This window comes from Pyxicephalus adspersus, chromosome 5, assembly GCF_032062135.1.
Source record: "Pyxicephalus adspersus chromosome 5, UCB_Pads_2.0, whole genome shotgun sequence".
Classification (NCBI taxonomy): domain Eukaryota; kingdom Metazoa; phylum Chordata; class Amphibia; order Anura; family Pyxicephalidae; genus Pyxicephalus; species Pyxicephalus adspersus.
The window spans coordinates 69623323-69646272 of NC_092862.1; the positions used below are offsets into that span (position 1 = coordinate 69623323).

Below are 22950 nucleotides of genomic sequence, written 5' to 3' on the forward strand. Positions count from 1 at the left end.
ACAGGTCTTTCTAAAGCGCTCCACAAATGATTGACACTTGGACAATTTTTCTGAATATTTTGAACTCCTCTGTCAGAAGTCTTGCAAGAAGCATCTGGTTTTGCCAGGATTAGGTTGAAACAATGTTCTTGGTAATGAGAAACCTTTTTATAGGCCATCAGTTAGAACTAAACCAGATGCTAAAAATTTGCACTGACGGGGCAGGATTGCTTTCTAAATACGGACAGATATCGGCAGGTTTCTTGGCTCTCTGTGCCTTTTTGCACCTCCTTTTATTCATGCCTTCAATACTTATTCCCTGCTCCATTCCAATCTCTTACACATAATTTATAGACATATTTGTTTTTTGTATGTGTAGATTACTTACTAATTTCATGTCAAGAGCCCCATTATAAATATATTTACTGAGAAAAACTATTATGTGTTATGTGAATAATTATCTCCCCCGCTGTATATATATATGTCAGTGTTGGATGGATTGCATATTGTTAGAAATTTGGTAAACAGATCCTTAAAGATGCTAGAAAGTTTATGCAACTGAAATGCAACAAAATATATATATAAAAGATTTTTATTTTACCCTTTTTTTTGTTATGTGACTAGTAGTATTTGATCTGAAAGGGTAATTTTAGATTTATTAAAGCGGAACATTCACTGCTCTTTAGAGTAGAGTAAGAAACACCAGATACCCTGGCCGCTTTATATTTCTGCATGTGCCCTGAATGCCTAATTCCTTACACTACCAGCCTGATGAAACCATTGTCATTGTGATAGTAGGTGGAAACCTTTCAAATGGATCCCCAAATAACAGTCAAAACCTAGTAAAGGTGCTAATCCTTCCATATGCAAAACATTTTTTTTTTGTTTAACAATGATACCTAATAAAGTGTATTTAGGTTACCTAATATTTGCAAAATTGCTAACTTATATGTAACAAGAAAAACTATCATATGTATCTCAATTACGTATCACAAGACATACATGTACATCATTCTTGCAAAACTGTGGCCTAATTGCATTTCATTTTGTGATGGCTTGGGTAATAACTTACATGCCTTGATAATAAATGCTGATATTTTCAGTTTTTATAATAGTGTAGTTTAGGTGAGAAGTATTATCATTTCTGATGTGTAAGAATCAAGAACTGCATATGTTATGGACATCAGTACAGAAATATAGGTTGTTCGCTTAGCAAAATAATTTGTCCTCTTGATAAAATGTGTTTGTGTATATATATATAACCTGTAAAAAACCTGTTTTTTGTTTTGTTTTTTCTTTTTGTGCCTGCACATGAATAAATGATTGAAGCCAGCAGAGTTTATATAAAAATATCCTTTGCAAAGGGATCCCTGTTTAAGTGAACAGCCCATATTCCTTGGTAAATTAATTCCATTGTAAAAAATGTTTGTAGTAATAATGTATTCATTCATTTATTACTTTTGTAGAAAATCCCGGACTCAGTAGAAATGTACAGGCCTACATTAAAATACTGGACATTAATGACCATGCGCCTGAGTTTGCTCAACACTATGATACATTTGTATGTGAAAATGCAAAGCCGGGTCAGGTAAGTTAGAACACTGAAAGTCAATAAAGAGATATGTACATAAAAATAGCTCTGTATGTCCAAAAACTTTGTTTTAGAATGATGTACATCTATTCCCTGCCAAGTGAATTTTTACCATTGACAGTAAAGTTTTCTTCTATATGTGATAACTGTAAATATGAAAATAAAATTACCAATCTTAAACTGTATATTTTTATCTGTGGTTGGTGAACCAATATTTGTACTCTTTATATGAAAGAATTTAAGGTTATAGATTATCCTCTACTGTGCAATAATGACCTTTTGTATTGTCTTGTTCTAGAACAAAAATAGTAAAAGGAAAATAATTTGTTATAATAAATTCTAATATTATAACTTTTGGTTGTTTTTTAAGTTTACACTAATCTTTTATATTATTGAAATGATGCACATGTAAAATTATTTTTACAGATAAACATTTATTGCATATGTTTACTACACACTGAAATTGCAGATCATGGTTACCTGGTTAAAATAATTATTTTTTTATAATCCTTAACAATAAACTCCCTTTAAAAGACAGCCATCATAAAATGTGTTTTTTGTTTCATATGTGCTTTAATGTGATTGCTATGCGTATATTATTAGATTACAAAAGCACTCCACCAAGATCTGTAGTGGATCAGGCTGCTTTTGACAGTGGATAGTGGATAAAGTGAAGTCCTGCTGACCATTTAATAATTGGACAAAGTGAAATTTCAGCGAATTCACAAAGCTAAGGGAAACATTGCTGGCTGATAATGTACTTTGCAAGTAGCAAACAGACCAAATTTCTTTAGTAAATTGACCTATTGATTTTTATTTCTAGTTGCTTAATAGGGGTGATCAACCAAATATCATAAACTTTACAAAAAAGGCGTCTTGTCTTTTTTAAAAAAAGGGAACAATCCCTACAGTTGCTTTAAGTTGAACATATTGGTTTAGGTTTCTGTATTAGCTATGGCAATGCAGTTGAAAGAAATGGATGTTAGCAGAAAGAGATAGCTCCAGAGAAATAGGATTTAAGCACATGAGCACATAACATTTGCAATACCTAATTTTTCACTAGAGAGTATTGGCACCAATATGGCAGCCACAAGCGTGTTGTGCACATTACAACCCAAGACAAATCATTGATTGAGGTATATGACTTATTTATAAATGTTTTTATATCGATTAAGTATTGCTTTCATGGTGTATAATTGCTTTGTACTTGATATAAAGTCAAGCTAGTTACAGTTACAGTTAAGAAATCATATCCACTGTGTTTAGAAGGAATTCATGGGTAAATATTCTTTACCACACAACAGCATTCTCATGGTGTTCAGCTGTGGAAAATATATATTTTGATAAAGGAAATATTCTTTTTGATGAGAGATTGAATGCTCCCTTTTCTCAGAGATTGAAAGCGGTTTTTGTATTCAGCTGTGAAAAATCTTTCCATCAACATTGCTAAAGTCTGTTCTTTTTCATACATGCAGCACTTCAAAATATTTATCCATAAATATTGCTTCTAATACTCACTTTATTAGATTTTCTATTGCTGCAGCAGGTATTTCCCAATGTTTACACACAGTATGTGCTTTACTTTCCCATAAACACATTGCCAGTGTAGTTATCTGTTTATCTTTAATTACATTTAAAATGTAGAACACACAATCAGTAGCTAAATCAATGTGTCCCCTTTCCTACACACACTGGTAATATTATTATTTATTTATTTTTTTGATATATATTCCTTTTGATTTGAAATGGTACATCAAATACAAGATTCCTGACAAAGAATAGTTAAACCTTCCTTTTGGGTCTAAAGAGATAGTAGAATCACTCTGTTGCCCTAAAGCAAAAATTACAGAATAAATTGTCAGCCCAAGGTCCTTATTTATTTTCCACCTAATGTTAAGGGTCTTAGCAGATTAATGCCCAAGTTTTATGTTGAAGTAATATTATATTTACTGCCCTAAGGATGATGCTGACAAAGGTGAAAGACTTGTTTACTATCAAAGGCACAGAATCACAAAAGCAGTATTACTAATACAGCCAACTATATATATAATTATATATCAATAAAAGAAACTATAGTAGCAGCCTGATAGGGAAGTGACAACCTCTGGAAATAATATTATACTATATCAGTGCTAAAAAAGTCAATACATTTTACTAGAGAGATGAAATCTCAAGAAAAGGTAATAAATCCTCATATACATCTTTTTTCTGTAATAACTCAAATGAATGACTGACAGGATCTTACCAGAATGGATGTAATAAATGCACTCACCAGAACAAATGACCTCAGTACAATACTAACGGTCAGAACATGCTCAAAATGTCTGACATATTACAGTGATCAGTAAGCACCTCTCTTAACTTCTGCATACTCCTTCACCCAGGATTCCTCATGGCAGTCACTTACAATAGGTGGCTCCTCCTGTTCCGTCTGGTGGGGAGTTTAAATAGTATCGGCACTGGCACGAAGTTCATTCTGCTTCACCACAAATTTATCCACACCATAAACAGCAAAGCTTTCAGAAAAGAAACCAAAGAGAAATGATAGTGTAACATGTGTACATTAAAAAAAAAAAATGCAAGCAAGCAGGTTGTTTATTGCAGAAGGGACAGGCAATGTTCCTCCCGCAATAAAACTAACCTGCCTGGTCCAATCCTATGTATAATGTACACTGAGCTACATATTCACAGCTTAGTGTACAATCCCAGCATAGCTGGCTGCTGGGAATGAATGAACAGTTACATCATTCTATATAAAGATCCAGAAGACCAGGTGAAGATTTTGCCCCCCCCAAAGCAGAGAGGTAGGTTTTTTTAAAAAACCATACACAGGTGAGTGAACAGGTAAGTAGGTTTATTTTATTTAAGAAGCGACAGTGCCTGTCTCTTCTGCAATAAACAGCCTGTCTGCTTGCAATTAATTGTTTAAACTTTAGTTCCGCTTTACTTGCCTAACTTTTATAATCTACTTTTTTTTTCATCGCCAGGCATAGCCTTTCTTCTACAGTCTAAAAACAGAAAAAACATTTCCTACATAAATAAACACATACATTACATAAAATCCCTCTAACCCTCAACTATCACTGGAAAATCATAAGTGTTTACCTCACCTAAATGTTCTCATCATTTCCTCATTTGGTCTGATTACTTCACAAAATATAGAGCCAGCATGGGACTGAAGTGATGGTATAATAGTTATACGGTATGTGTGTAATTATTCTAAGACTTATATATTCAGTCAGATGCATTCCTGGTTAATTATTCCCTTTAGTTTATTGCTCTATCTTAGTAATTAGTCAGGTATTATTGACTTAATATCAAGCTAAAAGTTACTGTCTGCCTAACACATCCCACTGTGTGTGTTTTTTTCTAAAGCATTGAAACAAGCAATTAAAGAAAGTCATGCCTCAAACAATCTTAGTCCAAAAATAAATGATGACCTAATCTTAGCAAGAAATATAAATCATAGCATTTACTAAAACATGTTTACAGTCTAAGAGTTGATGTTTTCTAATTCCAATATAGTTTTGTACCATTAATTAAAGAAAGTGCAAGAAAAAAATGTCTCTGATTTGTTTTAGAAAATCTACCTCCTTGATGGTACAAACCTATTAACTTTATTAGGGTATATGGCTTCACGTGTATTCATAAAATGTGTGTTTGTTCACAGCTTATTCAAACAATAAGTGCAATTGACAAAGATGAACCTCTTCGGGGACATACATTTTTCTTTGAAATGGTTCCAGAATTTTCTATCAATCCAAACTTTTCAGTCCTAGACAATAAAGGTAAGTAAAGCTTAGCTTTTATGTTTGCCGGACTATATTTGCTGCTTTTGTCTGTGAAATAACCACTACATTGTTCTTTGTTCTAAATTACAGACAACACTGCAGGTATCCTTACAAAGAGAAATAGATATAGTCGGCATAAAATAAGTACATATACTTTGCCAATAATTATTTTTGACAATGATTACCCAGTTCAAAGTAGCACTGAAACATTAACCATACAAGTATGTGCCTGCGACAAGAAAGGAAATGTGCTGTCATGCAATGCAGAGGCCTTCTTACTTCCAGCTGGATTGAGCACTGGAGCATTGATTGCAATTTTACTTTGTATCCTGATTCTTCTCAGTAAGTTACTTATGATGTAAAAATCATTTGCAGTGTTTTAATAAATGTGATTGATAACAAGTAGGTATTAGTGAGAGGTGAAAATGATCTATGGAAAGATTCGACCTTATTTTATATTTGCCTGCTTTTGGGTTGTCATCTTATGGCTCCTTCTTTTTAGAGTAAAAGGAGTCTTATCACCATATGTAATGCTCATATTAGGTAAATTCTTTGCTTAAAAGTGTTAATTACCCCTGAAACAAATCACACTATACCCCTTAATCTTTTTATTTATCTTCAACTCCAATAGTGACTACTTTATCATTATCCAAAATCAACCCTTTATTGTGGAATACGATCCCTGCCCCCAATGACATAGATATGTATATCCTTGTGCTTGAGTATTAGTCTCTACGTTTTTATATGTGACTTCACATATTTTACAGATCTGCCTACTGCATATAACCCATATTTCAAAATGTAGTTGGAATAAATAGTTTGAAGGATTGTTAGTAAAGCTGAAAAATTAGGAAGTGTTTTTTTTTTCCGGCTCCATAGTGATTATGGTATTCTCACAAGTCTCTCTGGGAGACCATATGAGGCAGAGTCAGTGGGCTGGAGCTACTGGACTGTGAGCAAAGATATGGTAATTATTGGTGAAGTCTGATGAGGTTGATTCAGACCCAGATTCTTACATATTTTATACACTCTAACACAATCCATCTCTAAAATTCCATACTTTTCCCTGCACACATAGTTTCAAATTTGACCAGCATATTGGTCTTTTGGTTTGGTTCAGGTTTTCATCAAAATTCAGGTAAATTTTGGTCCTGTGATAGTGGTGCTTTAGGGGGAAAAAGCCTGCTGATTTCTACTGCTGTGGGAACTACGGGTTGTAATTTAGAGTAATTTTAGTTGCAGGATATTTAGAACAGTCAGGGTTTGTATTAGACAGGGACTATTATTAGTGTTATTAGTGTAATAATAAAGCTGGGGTCTCCACAATATAAACCCACTCCTGTACCTGAATTGACTTCTGCTGTCAGTAGGGCTGTTTTTGCTTTATTGGACATGATTTATCAAATTTCACCAAGGCTGGAGATGATACACTTTCATTTTCCAGCAAACCTGGAGAGGACCTGGTCCAGGATTGAGAACATTTGCTAGCAAATGACTTTAAGCACCTGGGCATTACACTGGTCTAGATTTCTGTTCCAAAAGCGTTACAGTTTTTCATGAAATTTTTTTTTTTTAATTGTAGACCTGTAACTTACAGAAATATGTCCGAACAGGGTTCTAGTAGATATCTTGAATATAAAAAATGTTTGAAACACACAATCATGTAAAAAAAAAATACTTTTAATAAAATTAAAGACACAAAAAATCAGCTTAAACAAGAATACATAAATAAATGAAAAATACTGAAAATGCGATAATTCGGTATACTGTATAGTAATATATTTTTCTAAAACACCTCCCTAGTGTCCGCCACATACCTATAGACAAAACCACATAAATATATTTTCTGTTATTTTGGATTGGATTGGATGCAGGACTTTGTATTCAATCCAATACAAAATGAGAACAAAATTCAAACTCTCATTTTGTATTGGATTGAATACAAACTCCTGTATCCAATCCAATACAAAATGAGAGTTTGAATTTACCAATTACATACTTTGTATTTATTTTGAATTATTTTGTATTGGATTGGATACAGGAATTTGTATTCAATCCAATACAAAATGTGTTTGAATGAGTTTCAGTTTGAATTTCCCGCACACGTGCCGACGTCATCGTACACTGACGTACACGCACGGAGGGAGAAGAAGCCGGCCGGCTTCTTCTTCCTGGAGAGGACACCCGACGCTGGAGGACAACACTGGAACACGACGATGGATGATCGCAGCGGGACCAGGTAAGTGATCGATAAACCCGAACTTTTCTCACTGTATGAAAATACAGTGAGAAAAGTTCGGGTTTATCGATAATTGTAACTTTTTGAAGCCCGTACCAAGGTCAGGCTTATCGCTCAGGTGGTTAAATAAATCCGTTCCAGATTTGCTGGATCACCCAGCTTCACTGATAAAAGTGTATCCTCTCCAGCCTTGGAGAGCTTTAATAAATCAGGGCTATTTTATCATCATTGTGAAAACAACTTGGGGTGTATATATTTGTAGTTATACCATTTATATCGTTATAAAAGAGCACTGCTATTTATTTAGTGTATTATGTGCATGTGTTACCAACACCTGATATTATCATTGTGAGAAAATAATAAATTCCACATAATTGTAAACTGAAGGTGTTTTTTCTCTGCCCTCTAAGCCTCAACAATAACCCCTCCCACTGCTGTACACATTAAGCCCTTTTATACATTAGCCCAATGTTTTTATGACATTTAGTGGTCTTCCTATTCATTTTGGTTCATTTAGCTGCTGTAGTTACTTTTCAGAGGCTAGAACAAGCCATCATTTTTTTCCCAACTGGATCAAACAGTGTTCAAGTTCAGGCCATTCAAAATGTTTGGACCAGTGCAGTTGAACCACCCTAAAAAACTGTCACAGTTCAGCACCTTCTATTCTAATATTTCCCCTAAGTAAACGAGTAAAAAACCCTGAAACATAAGCATGAAATTTCACAAGTATAAACACAGTTTGATATAAAATACTTTTTTTTGGGTAATTGGGTACCAATTGGGTATGGCAATCATTTAAAACTACTTCATTAAAATCTCAAAATTTCAGCCTATTCATGTGTGACATTTTTCTTTTCATGGACTTATCCTTTGAACTTGTAAAAAAATCTTAGATATTTCATATTGTTAATCTGTTTATCAATATTAAAATAAATAATCAGTGTCATCCTGGCAATGGATGTTGGTTACTTTTTTTTTTATGTGAATAAAAGTTTTCTTTTCTATTTTAACATTTTAGCTTTAGTCATCCTCTTTGCAGCTTTAAAGAGGCAAAGAAAAAAAGAGCCATTAATAGTATCAAAGGATGATGTGCGAGATAATGTTGTGACCTATAATGATGAAGGAGGAGGTGAAGAGGATACTCAAGCTTTTGATATTGGTGCATTAAGAAATCCTGAAGCCAGAGAGGAAAATAAACCTAGAAGAGATATCATTCCTGATACTATATTCCACATACAAAGAGCAGTTCCTATGTGGGAAAATGTTGATGTGCAGGATTTTATTCAAAAAAGACTGAAAGAAAATGATTCAGACACAACTGCACCTCCTTATGACTCTCTTGCAACATACGCTTATGAAGGAAATGATTCTATTGCTGGGTCTCTAAGCTCCTTGGAATCACCAGCACTTGAGGAAAATCAAGATTATCGATATCTTAATGAGTGGGGGCCACGATTTAAAAAGCTGGCAGATTTATACGGAGGTGATGAAAGTGATTGATAATGCTTGTGCAGATATCTTTCTAGTAACCACAATTGCTGTACGTAACATAATCCATATATTTAAATGCTGTACATATGTTCATAACTATTTTCTTACCCTTAATACTTAGGACAACAAGTAAATAACAGAATTGCATTTTGAAAAAGTGTACTGTATTAAAAACCATGTTAAAACCCTGTTGTGTGCCTTTAACAAAATATCTATTATTCACCTGATATCATTTAGTTGGTTAAACCCTCCTTTTTACCATAAATCATGCAGTGTACAAGCATTTAGTTAAAAAGTTAAACCAAAACAGAGATATGGATAACTTTTATTTTAAAAAAATATTTACTATGTTATTTATTGAATGAGAGTGTGTGATTCTTTGTTCATTCTATTTTTATATATGTAAAATTATATTTTTGTATTTTGAGAAATAAAGATGATTTGTAATAAAAGTGCTACTGTAACACAAAATTGTGGTTATATTTTCATCCTTGCCAACACACACAAAATGTTTTTTTCCAAGTAAATAAAGCCCACTCTGAATCATTGCAACCCACACCACTATTCAGCATCCTTGCACTGTATGTTGCATAGCATCTCAGGTTCAGACAGGTTTGTAAGGGGCACCCCTCCATTGTATTTGTTTTCTCTCATGTCCTGTTTCACTGTACAGCTGCAGAAGTCTACTGTAGGTCAATGCCACCCACACCACTGTTCAGGATCCTGTTTTTTTATGTTGTATGGCAGCTCAGGGTCGGACAGGGTTCAAAAGGCCATGTTCCATTGTATTTGTTTTCCTCCATGTCCTGTTTCAGCAACAGAACACTGCTCATAAAGGAAAAACAAAAACAAAAACTGCACCTTATGCTGTCTGGCTGTGTCATTCAAACTCAATAAAATGCAAAACATACTTGTACCTACATGTACATAAGTATAATAAATGAAAAACGATTACTAGTTAAAAAAAAAAGACCATACTCATAATTTAATATTTATTTCTAAATATTTAGCCACATAGTGCTCCATATAAATTTAGTTAGTTTTCAAAGATATATTTGTTTGAGGAGGGCTCCACTACCTTGTTCTTAACGCAAGGCTCATGAGAGGTTTGATGGAGAAATATACCATGGCGTAAGTATGGCTTTATGAGGTAATGCTCAGCTATTCTTATGTCAGTTCCGGGTAGATGGATACTCTCCTGTGTTATGACATGAAAGGCTTGGTATGGTCCACTCCAAAACCCTAACAGACAAAACACTTGTACCAAATAACACTAAAGCCCAACCAATTCCTTTAAGTACAGTTTCAAGTTGTGAGAGGCTTGCAAAATGCAGTGTTCCCCTAAAATGAATGGCCTATGACCTGTGCTTACAGGAAGTTTGAGGACATCAAAGGTTTCTGTTGTAGTTAGTTGGCATTTCTATTGGGTTTAGACTATGTAACCAAATGTCTCCATATTCAAACAACTAATGAATTATATAAGCCAAGGGTGCCCAACCCATGGCCCGTGGGCCACATCTGGCTAATGAAACTGCCACATCCATCCCTCTCCTCATTCCCTCTGCTCTCTCTGCTCGTTGCCTTGCAGGGTACGGGGCACGCACATCGCCTATGTTTCTCTATGAGATCATGTTACCAGGAAAGGGAGCTTCCTGAGCATTCTCAGAATTAGCTCCCTAAGACTGGGCATGTACTATAGACCTGCCAATCCCTCTGGGGGAAGACGCTCAGTACCGCTCACTGTCGCCTGGAGTCAAATCTGCAGACACTGCTGTGCGAGAGACTGAACTGCTGGTGGGATGCCTGGTACACATAGCTGGCCACTTACCTTCTGTGAACCCCAATTTCTCAGGAAAAAAAAGATGTTGGCAACTGCGTTATGGTAACTAGAAACATTTCAAATAAATTTAATTTTAAATTTAAACTATTCTAGTTTTAAACATAAATGTCTGATTGCATTGTGACCCCCGAGTTTTATCTCAATGTCAACAGCGACCCCCATGAAAAAAGGTTGGGCACCACTGATGTAGGCAATTATTTCTGAACACTTCTAGTAATGTGGTTGTTAGGTATGAGCAAAAATGCCTCTTGCATTCTTGCGAAAATGTCCTCAATGTTCTGATGGGTCCGCGAAATTTTGGGAAACCATCGGAACTTCGAGGAAATCACTATAGGAGGTTTACCGTGGCTGCATTCATAAATGTAGCTGTGGGAATCCTCCTGTCAGTTAGCGATCCCTGGGCACTACAGGTCAGAATGAGGGCAAGCCCTCATTCTGTCCTGTAATGCCCGGTGATCTCTCACTGAGAGAAGGATTCTCACGGCTTCATTCATAAATGCAGCCACGGTAATCCTCCTCTCAGAGTGAGTCATGCGTCTTGCGCTTATGAATAAACGCGGCCGTCTGAAAAATCAGAGGATTTTTCCCACGCTGCATTCATTCATGAGCAGCCAGCGAGACTCACACAGTGTTCCTGGATAGAGAAACTCTATCCAAGAACACATACAACTAGTAAAGGGCTGCAAGAGCAATCAGACTCCACTCCCCTGATTGCTCTTGCAGGTCCCAAAAATTCGGTCTCGCTGGTCAAATTTACAAAGGCCGTTCTTGCCTACATGTTTGGTAAGCGAGAACGGCCCAGTTCTGAGTAGCTGTCCTAAATCAACCAGTCAGGATTTTTCCATGTATGCATTGGGTAAGTGATACATGAACAAGTAAAACTAGACAAAGCCAAACAACTGGCTTCTCAACAGTTTCCAGGAATGAGCAAACAATTTGGTATACATTATATTTTTCTTGATTTATATACATTAAAACATGTCTTTGTTCTTAGTCTATACCATATCCCAAAAGAAATTAAAATTTTCAAGAAAGCTGAGAAGTGCAAAAGGCTCCTGTGAGCATTGTATAGAAAGGGTATTTTTTTGACAATTTTGAATAGTTGTTGTTAAGAAAGCCCACAAAAGTACAGTTGAGAATTAGTATGCTTTCATATAGTATGCACACAATGCAATCACAATGTAATGGGTAGGAAAATAGAAAAAAAAATTAATCTAGAGCTAAAAAGGACAGTGAGATTGAAAAAAATATATAACTTTTAAATAATCTTCAAAAAGTGCCATCTTCAGCTGTAACTTCTAGTCGCTATGCATGGATGTCATAAGGTACATTTTATATTATCGCAAAATCTGGATTTACAGTCTTATATATTATAAAAGATCCTAACGTGTTCCATTAAATAAAAATATTTCTTTAATAGCATTAATGTTGTTGTTGTCTCAAACTATCATAGTACTCAGTGATGTTATCAATTTTATCCATATCTATAGTTCATAGTATTTATGATGCCAAAAAGTTGTGGAGTCATCAAAAAAAAAAAGCAGTTAGCTAGCAATAGAGGCTTTGTCTGAGGACGCAACACAAACATTAATATACAGACGTTGGGATTTTACTGGCATATATTATGAACCTTCAGTTCTTGATTTATAGTTCACATATAATAAACAATGCAATAGCACAATATAGTAATCAATACATTACAAAATTTCCCAAAAACATTTTGTTCTGTGTTTGTTCTAACCATCCTCCATATAGTTTAATTCACATTAGAGATACCCTTACTCAACACGTTTCATTTCTATACAAAAACTTCAGAAGTTTTTCAGAGTAAACAGAAACTGAAAAACAACACAAAAGAAATGTTTAAATATTTATATAAATACTTCCATTCAATATATATATGTCCTCTCTTGATATTATTTATCCTGGAATTTCCTATATGAGGCACTTATTTGATAAAATACCATTGGGTTGTGGTTGCTCTCTGGATCCAAAAACATTGGATCCAAAAAAGTAATGACGCTATTGAGTATATGTTATTTGTTAATTTATTGAATGTTGACATATATATACATTTATAAATATATAGATATTGAATGTAAGTATTTATATAAATAGAAAAACGGTACAATTTTTTGCATGGAAATTAATTTTTCATTGTAGGCTATAGTTCTTAGGCATAACTCACCAATATTTATTACATTTAATATTAAACGTTAAAAACTAAAGCACAAAAATCTGTTAAAAAAAATATTTAAACATGCAATGTAAGTGTACAGTAGCATATAAATTATATATAACTTTATTATATATATATTATATATATAAATAAATATATATATATTGTAGAATGTACTCTGGGGTGCCTTGGATTTAACAACGGACCAATAGATCTTACAAAAGGGAAAGGTTTATTTACAGCTTAGGATAATAGTTACATATGATTTTCAATACAAAAGGGAAGAAGGTAAAGGGTATATAGGAAAAGGGGAAGGAAAGGGGTCTAGCTCTATCTCTAGCACATGGTCAATCTCTCACACAACCATACCCACCAGGGTTTTCTCTCCTTGAATCACACCCCGCTGCAGGTCCAGAGCGAATCACATTGTTGATTCATCCTTGGTGAAGTCTTGATCAAGAGATCCTCAGGCCTCCACACATGGAAGATCAATCATTGTCTTTGTTAAGCAGTCCTTTGATGTTTAAGGGACTGCATCTGTCTCCACAGATAATGATGTTTATAGCTTGTTTCCAAGAAGGCAGAATTGTCTATATATTATACGATCATTTATTTGTATTGGACTCAATACAGCTATTTTGTATTGAATTTCCCGCCAATCTGCCTGTCCGCACCGACACATGCACCGACGTCACCAAGGAAGTACAGCGATCGTCTCTGCATTGCGCGTCTGAAGATCGAGGAGGAAGGACGTGTCCCAAGGACCTGCTGGATCCAGCAGGATGATGGGGGACAACAAAAAAAACTACCCTGAGTGTGACTCGGGATTACCTCTTTTTGCAGTTAAAATCTACCCCGAGTCAGAGTCGGTAATACCGCTAGGGGGGTTAAGATAAGCTGTTTTTAATAAATGATATAAGAAGAACATTTTAATTTGGTAGTTCATAATATATGCCAGTAAAATCCCAATGGCTGTGTATTAATGTTTGGATTTGTAAAAGTTAGAGGGATGAGGCATCATTTGAGCAATAAATTGGATCAAAGTTTTATTGAGGACATAACTCGCAGCTGACATTTTGGGGGGCAGTGTCGCTTTTCAACCTGCAAAAACTGCTTTACCCCCTGCTACCTCCAAATCAACGATGTGGTTGCTGACAACGGGATCAATATTTGGAGCATGCTACTTCAGGGCAAAATTCAGTTACTGATGACCCTCCACCTGTAGATCATCTGTCCAGCAGCCTGCAGCATCCTCAGCTTCCCTTTAGCTGTGCAATGATGGTCCTTGCTTAGCATTCCCCACACTTTCTCTGAGGCTGTTTACACCTGAAAGGGATTTCAGGAAATGCACAGCAGCCAATGAGCATAGAAGATTCTGGTTCCTACCTTTACCTGCTATTGGCTGCTAGTCTTATTTACCCCTCTCTGATTCCAGGCCCTGGGTGCAGGATCCTCAGCCTTGTTACTTGTGAGTTGCTCAGTCACACTCTGCCATTTTGTGTCCTTTTGGATTCCTGACCTGTGCTTCTACCTGGATTACGCTTATCTGCCACCTGCCCTGACCTGTGCATGTACCTGGATTACGCTTGTCTGCCACCTGCCCTGTCCATCACTTTGCCTGGACCATACCTCCTGCTGTCATCCAACTGAGTACCTGATCTGGGCTGTCCCTACACTGGGGCCCTCTGTCCCGCTCACTCCTGGGGGCCATGACCTGGTGTTTCCCCTGCAGCAAAGGAGCAAAGCCCATCATGCCTTGCGAGGGTGCTCTGGAGAAGATCGGGAGATGCTTAGACTGCGCGTCCCACATCACCTGCAAGAGGGCGCTGGCCTAACAGTCACATTCCCTGATTTGTTCATGTGTTAAATCTAGTGGTCATCAAGTTTTGAAGAGCTGTCCTGGCTTGCCTACGTCTTGGCCATAGACAGAAAGGTCTGCACCCACTTAAGCAGATCCTACACTCCAAAAAATATACATAAGGGCTTGCAGAGACAAAATGGTTCTCCTATTTCACAAAATGATCTGTGACATGCCCACCTACTGAAAGTTTCCATTACATATACTGGACAGCCATTATGAGCAAAGGAAAGCAGTAACTGACAATCTGATCCAACACCACAGCGATGGAAAAGACGGGAAGAACTAGGGCAGTGGCAGCTAACTATGGATGTATGTCACTTGTTGTCATTTGATGCAGCATGTAGAGCAGAAGGAAGATTTCCATCCTTTGATCCTCTCACAACTGAGGAGGTGTTAGTGGGACTTTATGAGAAATGTCCACTACAACAGGAGGTAGAAGAAGGCTGGCTACATGAAGAGGAAAGAGTAGAGAGAGGTACCAGAGGAGGAATGATCACACGTGACACTAGGGTGATGAAGGTCATCAGTCTTGCAAATATCTAGGGGGGTCATGATGAGCATGATGGGGAATATGAAGGCTTTCATTGGCGGGAAGAGGGAGCAGATTCAGGGGCCACCTTGTAAACATTGCAAATTTTATACTAGCTTGTTTTTGCATTTTAATGCTAATATCAGACAAAAAGATGGCTACTGGATAGGCATAATCTTACTTACCTTGACCCTCACTTAGGCATACTCTTACTTAACTTGCAGGAAATTTGAGGAAATTTTCAAGCTTTCTGAAAAAAAGCAAAACTGTGTTAATATGAACAAATTTTGTGCAGCCACCTCAGGGCGGCCTTTTCCTGTAAGCATAACGGTGCCCCTTCTTGTATGTAGTAAGCTCTATTCCCCACTGCATCGTTCCTTAGCCCCCTTTGTCTCAGCCAGAACTGCCAAAACTGCTAGCTGCAGGACAAGCACCAGCACCATATCAAGGACCAACTTCAGCCTCTTAGACATAATACCCATTTGTAATGGTTGCAGTTGCAGCATGAGAGTAAGCAGAAAATCAGATCAGCACATCATCTTCAGGATGCTGGAGAGTATAACTCTGGAAGAGATAGATTACCGCACAAGGTAGAATTTCACAATAGACCACATTGTCCACAATTAATGGGGAGTGTTTGGCATTCATTTAAATGAATCAATCCTGGATTGGCTATCTGTTTCAGGCATCAGTTCCTGATGCCAAGGGGTAAATGCACCACCAGCTAGTACCCTAGCACCCCCACCTTGACACCCAACAGCACAATTAGAAATGAACATAACAGTGATTCGGACTACCCCAATCAGTTAAAAATTCGCTAAAAAACATTTCTAGTAAACTTTCACCATCATTTTTATCTTTTTTTTTTGCTAAGAAAAATCTAGTTTCCTATTTGGTTGGATTTCTCAGTAGGACAAATATGATTTGATCATATTTGGATCTTTTTCCATTCAGCTTACCTCTAGTCCCCTCTAGAAATTCCCCCTATTTTCAGTGAGGAAAATGAAGAATGGGTTCTGACAAAAAAACAAAAAAGACATTTTTGCCACTGGAAGGCGTTACACAAATATTGCAACTAAGAAGTTGCAACTCTCTCAATTTGTCAAAAAGTACATGTCTTTTTTCTTAAAATTCTGTAAAATTGGGTCATGTTATTGTCAATATACATTTTTTCCTAGAAGTCTTCCAAGAGAGCAAAGTAAACTTTCAGAAATCCCTACCTTTATCCCTATGTTTATTTTAGGATATCCAACACATACTGTATTTTCCTAAGAATACTGGGATTTACGCGTTCTGTTTAAACTACTAGACTAATTAAACGATTACAGGAGCAATATCCTCTCATTCAGAAGTTATACCAGATCAGTAGGTATTTTTTCTCTAAGGGGCAAGTGTGCCAGGTCTGTGATCACCTTGGTTCACCTGGCACCAATAACATTTTGAGCTTGGATTCATATTGTATTCACAGGTATTTGTTCTTGAATGTCTGAAGTTATCTCATTCAAGGAATAGTAAGCTTCAATATATACCCATCAATTTGTGTATAACTGGCCAGGGGAGGATTACTTTTTTTCCTAATATAAGTAGAGTTTCACTTTGTATACTATTATTATTTTTGGTATAGAAACACAAACCAAAAACTCTCACTGAGCACTGACTGTTTAGCACAAATTATGAAAATAACATGCACTTTGAAAAATTACTTTAAATGCCTACGCAAACATTTTCATAGTTTCTTTCCAAAGTGTAACTCTTTAACTCAAAGTATATTTAACTCAAAGTATATTTATTAACTTTGCTGATCCATTTAGACATGCTTTTATTTGTTTGAGAACTAACTTCAATGTTGCAAAATGATTTGCACCTTGTCTTCAGGTCTTAAACTGTGTGAAAATGTGAAGACTACCTAAAATTAAATTTGCTTTATATATGTACAAATCGATTTAATATTGACTACGTCACCGGAAATGGGTTGCATGAGTTCTTTTTGCCCAGATAAAATATTACCAAATAGTTAATACTGTACACAACAAAATAACAAGCTATAATATAGGCAGATTTTAAATGTAATAAAAATGTGTTAAAATTGAGCGATTAAGTCAGAAAGCCAAAGGAATAAATAAACATATATGAGAACAGCTTCAATGGCTAAACAAGTTGTTTTTAGAGGATAAATGAGCATTACCACTCCGTTAAATTATTGAACAAGTAGGTTATATATCAATCTCCAGATAATTAAAATAAAATATTCTGCAGCAAGTAAAACAGTGTATGCTAAGGTTACAATTTGAATACAATTTTAACACATTTTGATATTACTAGTCATTTTTTTAAAATTCTTTCCAAGTATGCAGGATTGTATGTAAAACATAAAATGGTCCCTCCTTTACTGCTTTAAGTAGAAAATTGATAATAATTTAAAGTAGGTAAATTGATAATAACTGTTTTTGTATATAGTTTGCATTTAATTTTCAGGCAAGTTAAACCTTTTATTTCACATAGTGACACTTTTTTTTACACATAGTGCCACCCATAATTGGACTAATCAAGTTCAGGGCTCTATTTATGTGAAATTGAGACATTTATTTTTGAGAAAAATGCATTATTCCACAAGAAAATGAAAATCTTGTTGCAAAATACATTAGTTTACAGCCAATAGCTTCTCCTAATGGTTGCAAAGCCCCTGAATACAGTACTGTTACTTAAATTGCTGAAAGGAGACCTGTCGTTCCAGGTTCTATGGGGAAAGAAATATGGTTTGTTCATAAATCAAGGGTAATGTATAAGCATTTTTAATGTATAAAAGCATTTTCTTTTTTTTGTCATCAGGGGTACATTTTTTATTAAATAAGGAAAAAAAAAAACAACCATATGTTATTTTTTTCTCCCAAACGTTGACAAAAGGGTTCACTTGGGATACATTTCCACAGATCCCCCTTACCCCAACAGCTTTTTTTCAGACAAAATGTTTGCAAAAACTTTGCTACTAAAAATAGGATTTTCATGAAAAAAATAACTTGCAAAAGTACCAGATTAGTTTTATTTAGCCTGGGTATTCAGAGGTAGATAGAGAGTATTTTCTATAAAACACTAAATAACTATTGATTATAGCAGTGAACTCTGCTTTCTTTGTCAAACCTCTTCTGCTCATTTATTTTTAAGTGGAGTTCTCTCTAAGTTCTAATATATATATATATATATATATATATATATATATATATATACATATATATATATATTATTCATCATAGTTATGTGTAGACAATGTTGACTTTACTAATATGCTACAATTTGTTAGGCATTTGGATACTGAGAGGAGAGAGTTTAACTTGTCCTTCTCCCAGCTTCTTCTCCCAGCCAATAATTTAAACAGATGATAAATATCTTATGGAAACTCAAATTACACAACTTTCATTACAATGTATTGCAAGTGTCTAGTCAGACCAAAATATACAAATATTATGAAAAATATAGTATCTGCATAGGGATAATGGTAAATATTGATTCTGCAAGTAATTTCGACAAAGGATTAACGAAAGCCAAAATCAATAAGGCTTTCATTAGATAAAAAGCCAAAGGTACTATAGATTATGTACAAATATACTATACTATAAAATATATTAAAGGTCCAAATCACCATTATTAGGCTGCATAATTTAAGATCATCAGCATCCCCAGCACAACTTTCTAGGTACGTACTAAATCCTTTCAACCTTATAATAAAGTCTCACATTTACTAGGATCCAGTTAGGTGTAAGTAGCTTTGAATTTCCATTCCTGTGCCTGAGAGCTTAGATATTTGCTTTAATAATCTATATTTACTGTATATATTGACAAAGATTGTAGTGACTTTGTGATTCAGATGTGTCAATCATTGGTTATGATTTGCTTAACTGCCACCCCATTTTTTTCCCGAGTAATTCTAATTACTATCTGGATGTTTTGCTAGTAAGAATGCTTTAAACAGCCTGCCAAAAACTTTGAAGCTTTTAACAAACTTTTAATGTTAAGTTAGTATTTGATGAGCACAGTCAAATAAAAGTAAGTGTTAATAAGCCCACCCTTAAAAGTGAATTATTTTATTTAGTTTCTTTGTTTTATATTGAGTTCTCTTATTTGTTTTGGCCATTGTTTCTGGATTACTGTATAATCAGTTCAAGGTATTCGGCAATATTAATTAAAAAGGATGTCAACACTTAAATTAATAATACAAACAGTGAGCTCCAATTAGAAGGCAAAGGAAGAATAATTTAGTTTAATCTACCTGGAGCCCCTGTTGGATATTGCGAAATAGTTTTGTGTCCTTTCATTAGGGAAGATTAATGTTGTATTCATAGAGATATGTTAATTACACTTTAAATAAGTATATTGGCCATGGTATTTTGCCTCATACATTTTTAAATATTGTGAAGGCAATAAGAGAACATATTAATGTTTGAGGCTTAAGATGCACAATAATAAGGTTAAACTTATATCTTATTTGTGTGATAAGCTAAAAAAAAAACATACATTTAATAAAAGGTTAAAAGATGTTATAAATCATAAAATAATACAAACATGAACCTATGTGAATGAAAAGCAATCCTTGTATACGTTTTACCTACCTTAATCATCTAAACTTTTCCCCAAATTAAAAAGTAGCACTATAATAAAGCAAAATATGTGAAGATTAAGGCAAATAAAGAAAAAAAATTACCTGATTTTTAAATTGATTTTCATATTATTATAAAAATATTTACTTGGTCTAAAATGTACTTAAGCAAAATGGTTTATTTATTTATGTATATTTGTAAAACCAAAAGAATTATAATACAAATTCCTGTTTTTCTAAAAGGACATTGTTTGTCGTATAATGTTTTGTTTTCTCTATAGCTGCCTCTGTAGTGCTCTGGGATTTGTGTTTAGTTATAAAATCAAGATTGTATATATTGAATAAAACATCAAATTAAAACTAAGCAAAAAAACATTATACTGCAGTTTCATGGTTTATCACACCATCATGTTAAATCATCCACGAACAGACAGTTAATTTTAAAAAATGTTTGTCAAAAAGCTTTATAACTTTTCATGTACAAAGCAATTATATAGTAAATAATATGGAAATTTCAGACATTCTCTCTGCTTGTGATTCAATCAGTTCAAAAGCGAAATTACAGTCTATTAGTGGAATCTGGAGTCTGTCTGACTGTAAATTAGTTTAGGTACCTTTGGACTTTCCATGTTGGATTATACGTAGAGGGCACTGAAGACCTGACATTTTCGAGAACAATGATTAATTGCAGCATCTTAGCAGAACTTCCTAAATGCATCATCTGGATGTTTTCACTGGTATGTGAGGTTGCTTTTGCTGCACGCAGAAAAGTTTTCATGAGAATCATCCTGCAGAAAAATCCACTATGGCCACTGACTTTTCAAACTAATTGCTTACAACCCAAAAAAGATTTCGTCCCCAGTTTTTGCGAAGGAAGGAATTAGGGTAATCTGTGGGAGCTTGTCCAGAAAAAGAAAATTACCATCATGAAGTTTATATGCAAACATGATCAGTTGCTCTTTTTTAAATTGATGTTAAAACCACTGAAAAGAATGCTGGGGTGGAGGGAGACCTGTGGGACTGTGTGCCCAAAAAGTTATTATTATTATTATCATCTTGTATTTATATTTAAATAGTAGCATAGTATAAAGTCAATAGTAATGCCACTAACTGTCCCCCAGAGGGGCTCACAATGAATTTCCCTAACAAAGTATAAAAGCATTTTGTTGTTTTGTAAATCAAAAGTTTTCTGTAAATCAAAGTTAAAGTTGGGAAAGCATATTTTTAAAGCTGTTGCCAATAATGTTGAAAAACAGGACATTCTCCCAACAAACTGCCCCCCAAATGGTTGTGAATAGAGATGAGCGAATTTCTCAATAATTTGATTCAGCCGGTTTGCCGAATTTTCCGAAAAGATTTGCTTCGATCCAAATTTTTTTGTGGCGAATCGCATTAAAAACGTCTATTTCCGGCCTGCAGAGAGCCTTAATAGTGGTGTAGAACACTGTGCCTTGCAGTAAAACGCATAGGGAGTCTGCTGTGGTAGTGAATGAATACTGTGAGTCAGTATGACATGCAGATGACAGGCGTCGCTATTAGAATCACTGCACACTTCACTTATTTGGGCAGTCACGGGGCCAAACTGACTCAAGTATGAACTCAGCCTTACAGGTCCATGTTACAACAAGAAAAAGCGCACTCCTTTTACACCCTCATCAGATTCCACATAGATGTCTACAGAACCTGTTCTATTAACCGCTTATACAAGTAGAGCCCCCTGAAAGAGTGGAGAGGGTGTCAGCACTAAGTTTGTGTTGACTCACTGATTATTTTGCCCTTCCTCTGATCCATCAGAACAATAACCCACAAAAAACGGATCCTGTCTGTGGAGCATCTGCCTTCACTCGGTCAGCATTTGCTCAATAATCCATCAGTATTGCTAATGCCAAAAAAAGCAGGAGTGGATCCAAAACAGAGATGACACGTGAATGGAATATATGCATGCCTTCTGTGTTTTGTACCCACTCCTGCTTTTGGCTACTAAATCATAAGCCAATTCTGATGGGACCATACAGGCCTTACAGCTACTACACAGACAGGATCCGTTGTGCATCTCTTTTTTTCTTCCTTCTGACAGATCAGAAGAAGGGTCAAATAAACAGTGATGTCATCCAGGCAAAAAAGGCAAAATAGTGGCCCAGTCATGGAGTGGGGAGGGTAGGAGAACAGCTTGAGAAGTCCGCAGAGTGGCACAATGACATAGTGGTGAGGTGGAAGCAGCATGAGGAAACCACAGAGTGGCCCAATGACAGAGTCTGGAGGTGGCGGCAGCATCAGGAGGCCACAGAATGGCACAATGACAGTGTGGAGGTGGCATTACATTGGATACAAATTACAAGAGAAAATATATTTTCTATGACTGAAAGAATAAAATATAAGGCAAATATATTATCATTTGAAAGTAAACATGATATAAAATTTAAGGCAATGGGCCTGTTAATTCAAGCTCTCCAAGGCTGGAGAGAATACACTTTCCTAAGTGAAGCTGGGTGATCCAGCAAACCTGGAATGGATTTCCTAAAAATCATTTGCTATTTGTTAGCAAACGTTTCCAATCCTGGACCAGATCAGTTCCAGGTTTGCTGGCTCAAACCAGCTTCACTTAAGAAAGTGTTTCCTCTCCAGCCTTGGAAACTAATAAATCTAAATCTAATAAATCAGACCCAATGGCCCTAATTCATCAAACAGAATCGGACGCTCGCTCGCGCATTCGTATTCGCGATCTGAAATCGTACACCGTCGCGCAATTCAACAACTGAAAAAGCTCGCGGCCGGAGCCACGCATCTCCGGCAGCTTTACACTGGCGAGCTTGCATTAAAAGTCACTGTTCCCCTAAAAAATCATTCTTTCTAATGGCA

At 35.5% G+C, this 22950-nt stretch overlaps 1 protein-coding gene across 1 annotated transcript in view; it reads left to right on the forward strand.

Moving 5' to 3' along the window:
- Nucleotides 1-9556, forward strand: part of LOC140331106 (cadherin-9-like) — a 90637-nt gene extending 81081 nt beyond the window's left edge. The window contains exons 9-12 of the mRNA XM_072411845.1: nt 1446-1567; nt 5241-5358; nt 5452-5703; nt 8619-9556. Of these exons, the coding sequence (XP_072267946.1) occupies nt 1446-1567; nt 5241-5358; nt 5452-5703; nt 8619-9100 (974 nt within the window). The 3' untranslated portion in view covers nt 9101-9556. The remainder of the gene's footprint in view (nt 1-1445; nt 1568-5240; nt 5359-5451; nt 5704-8618) is intronic.
- Nucleotides 9557-22950: the final 13394 nt, after the last annotated feature.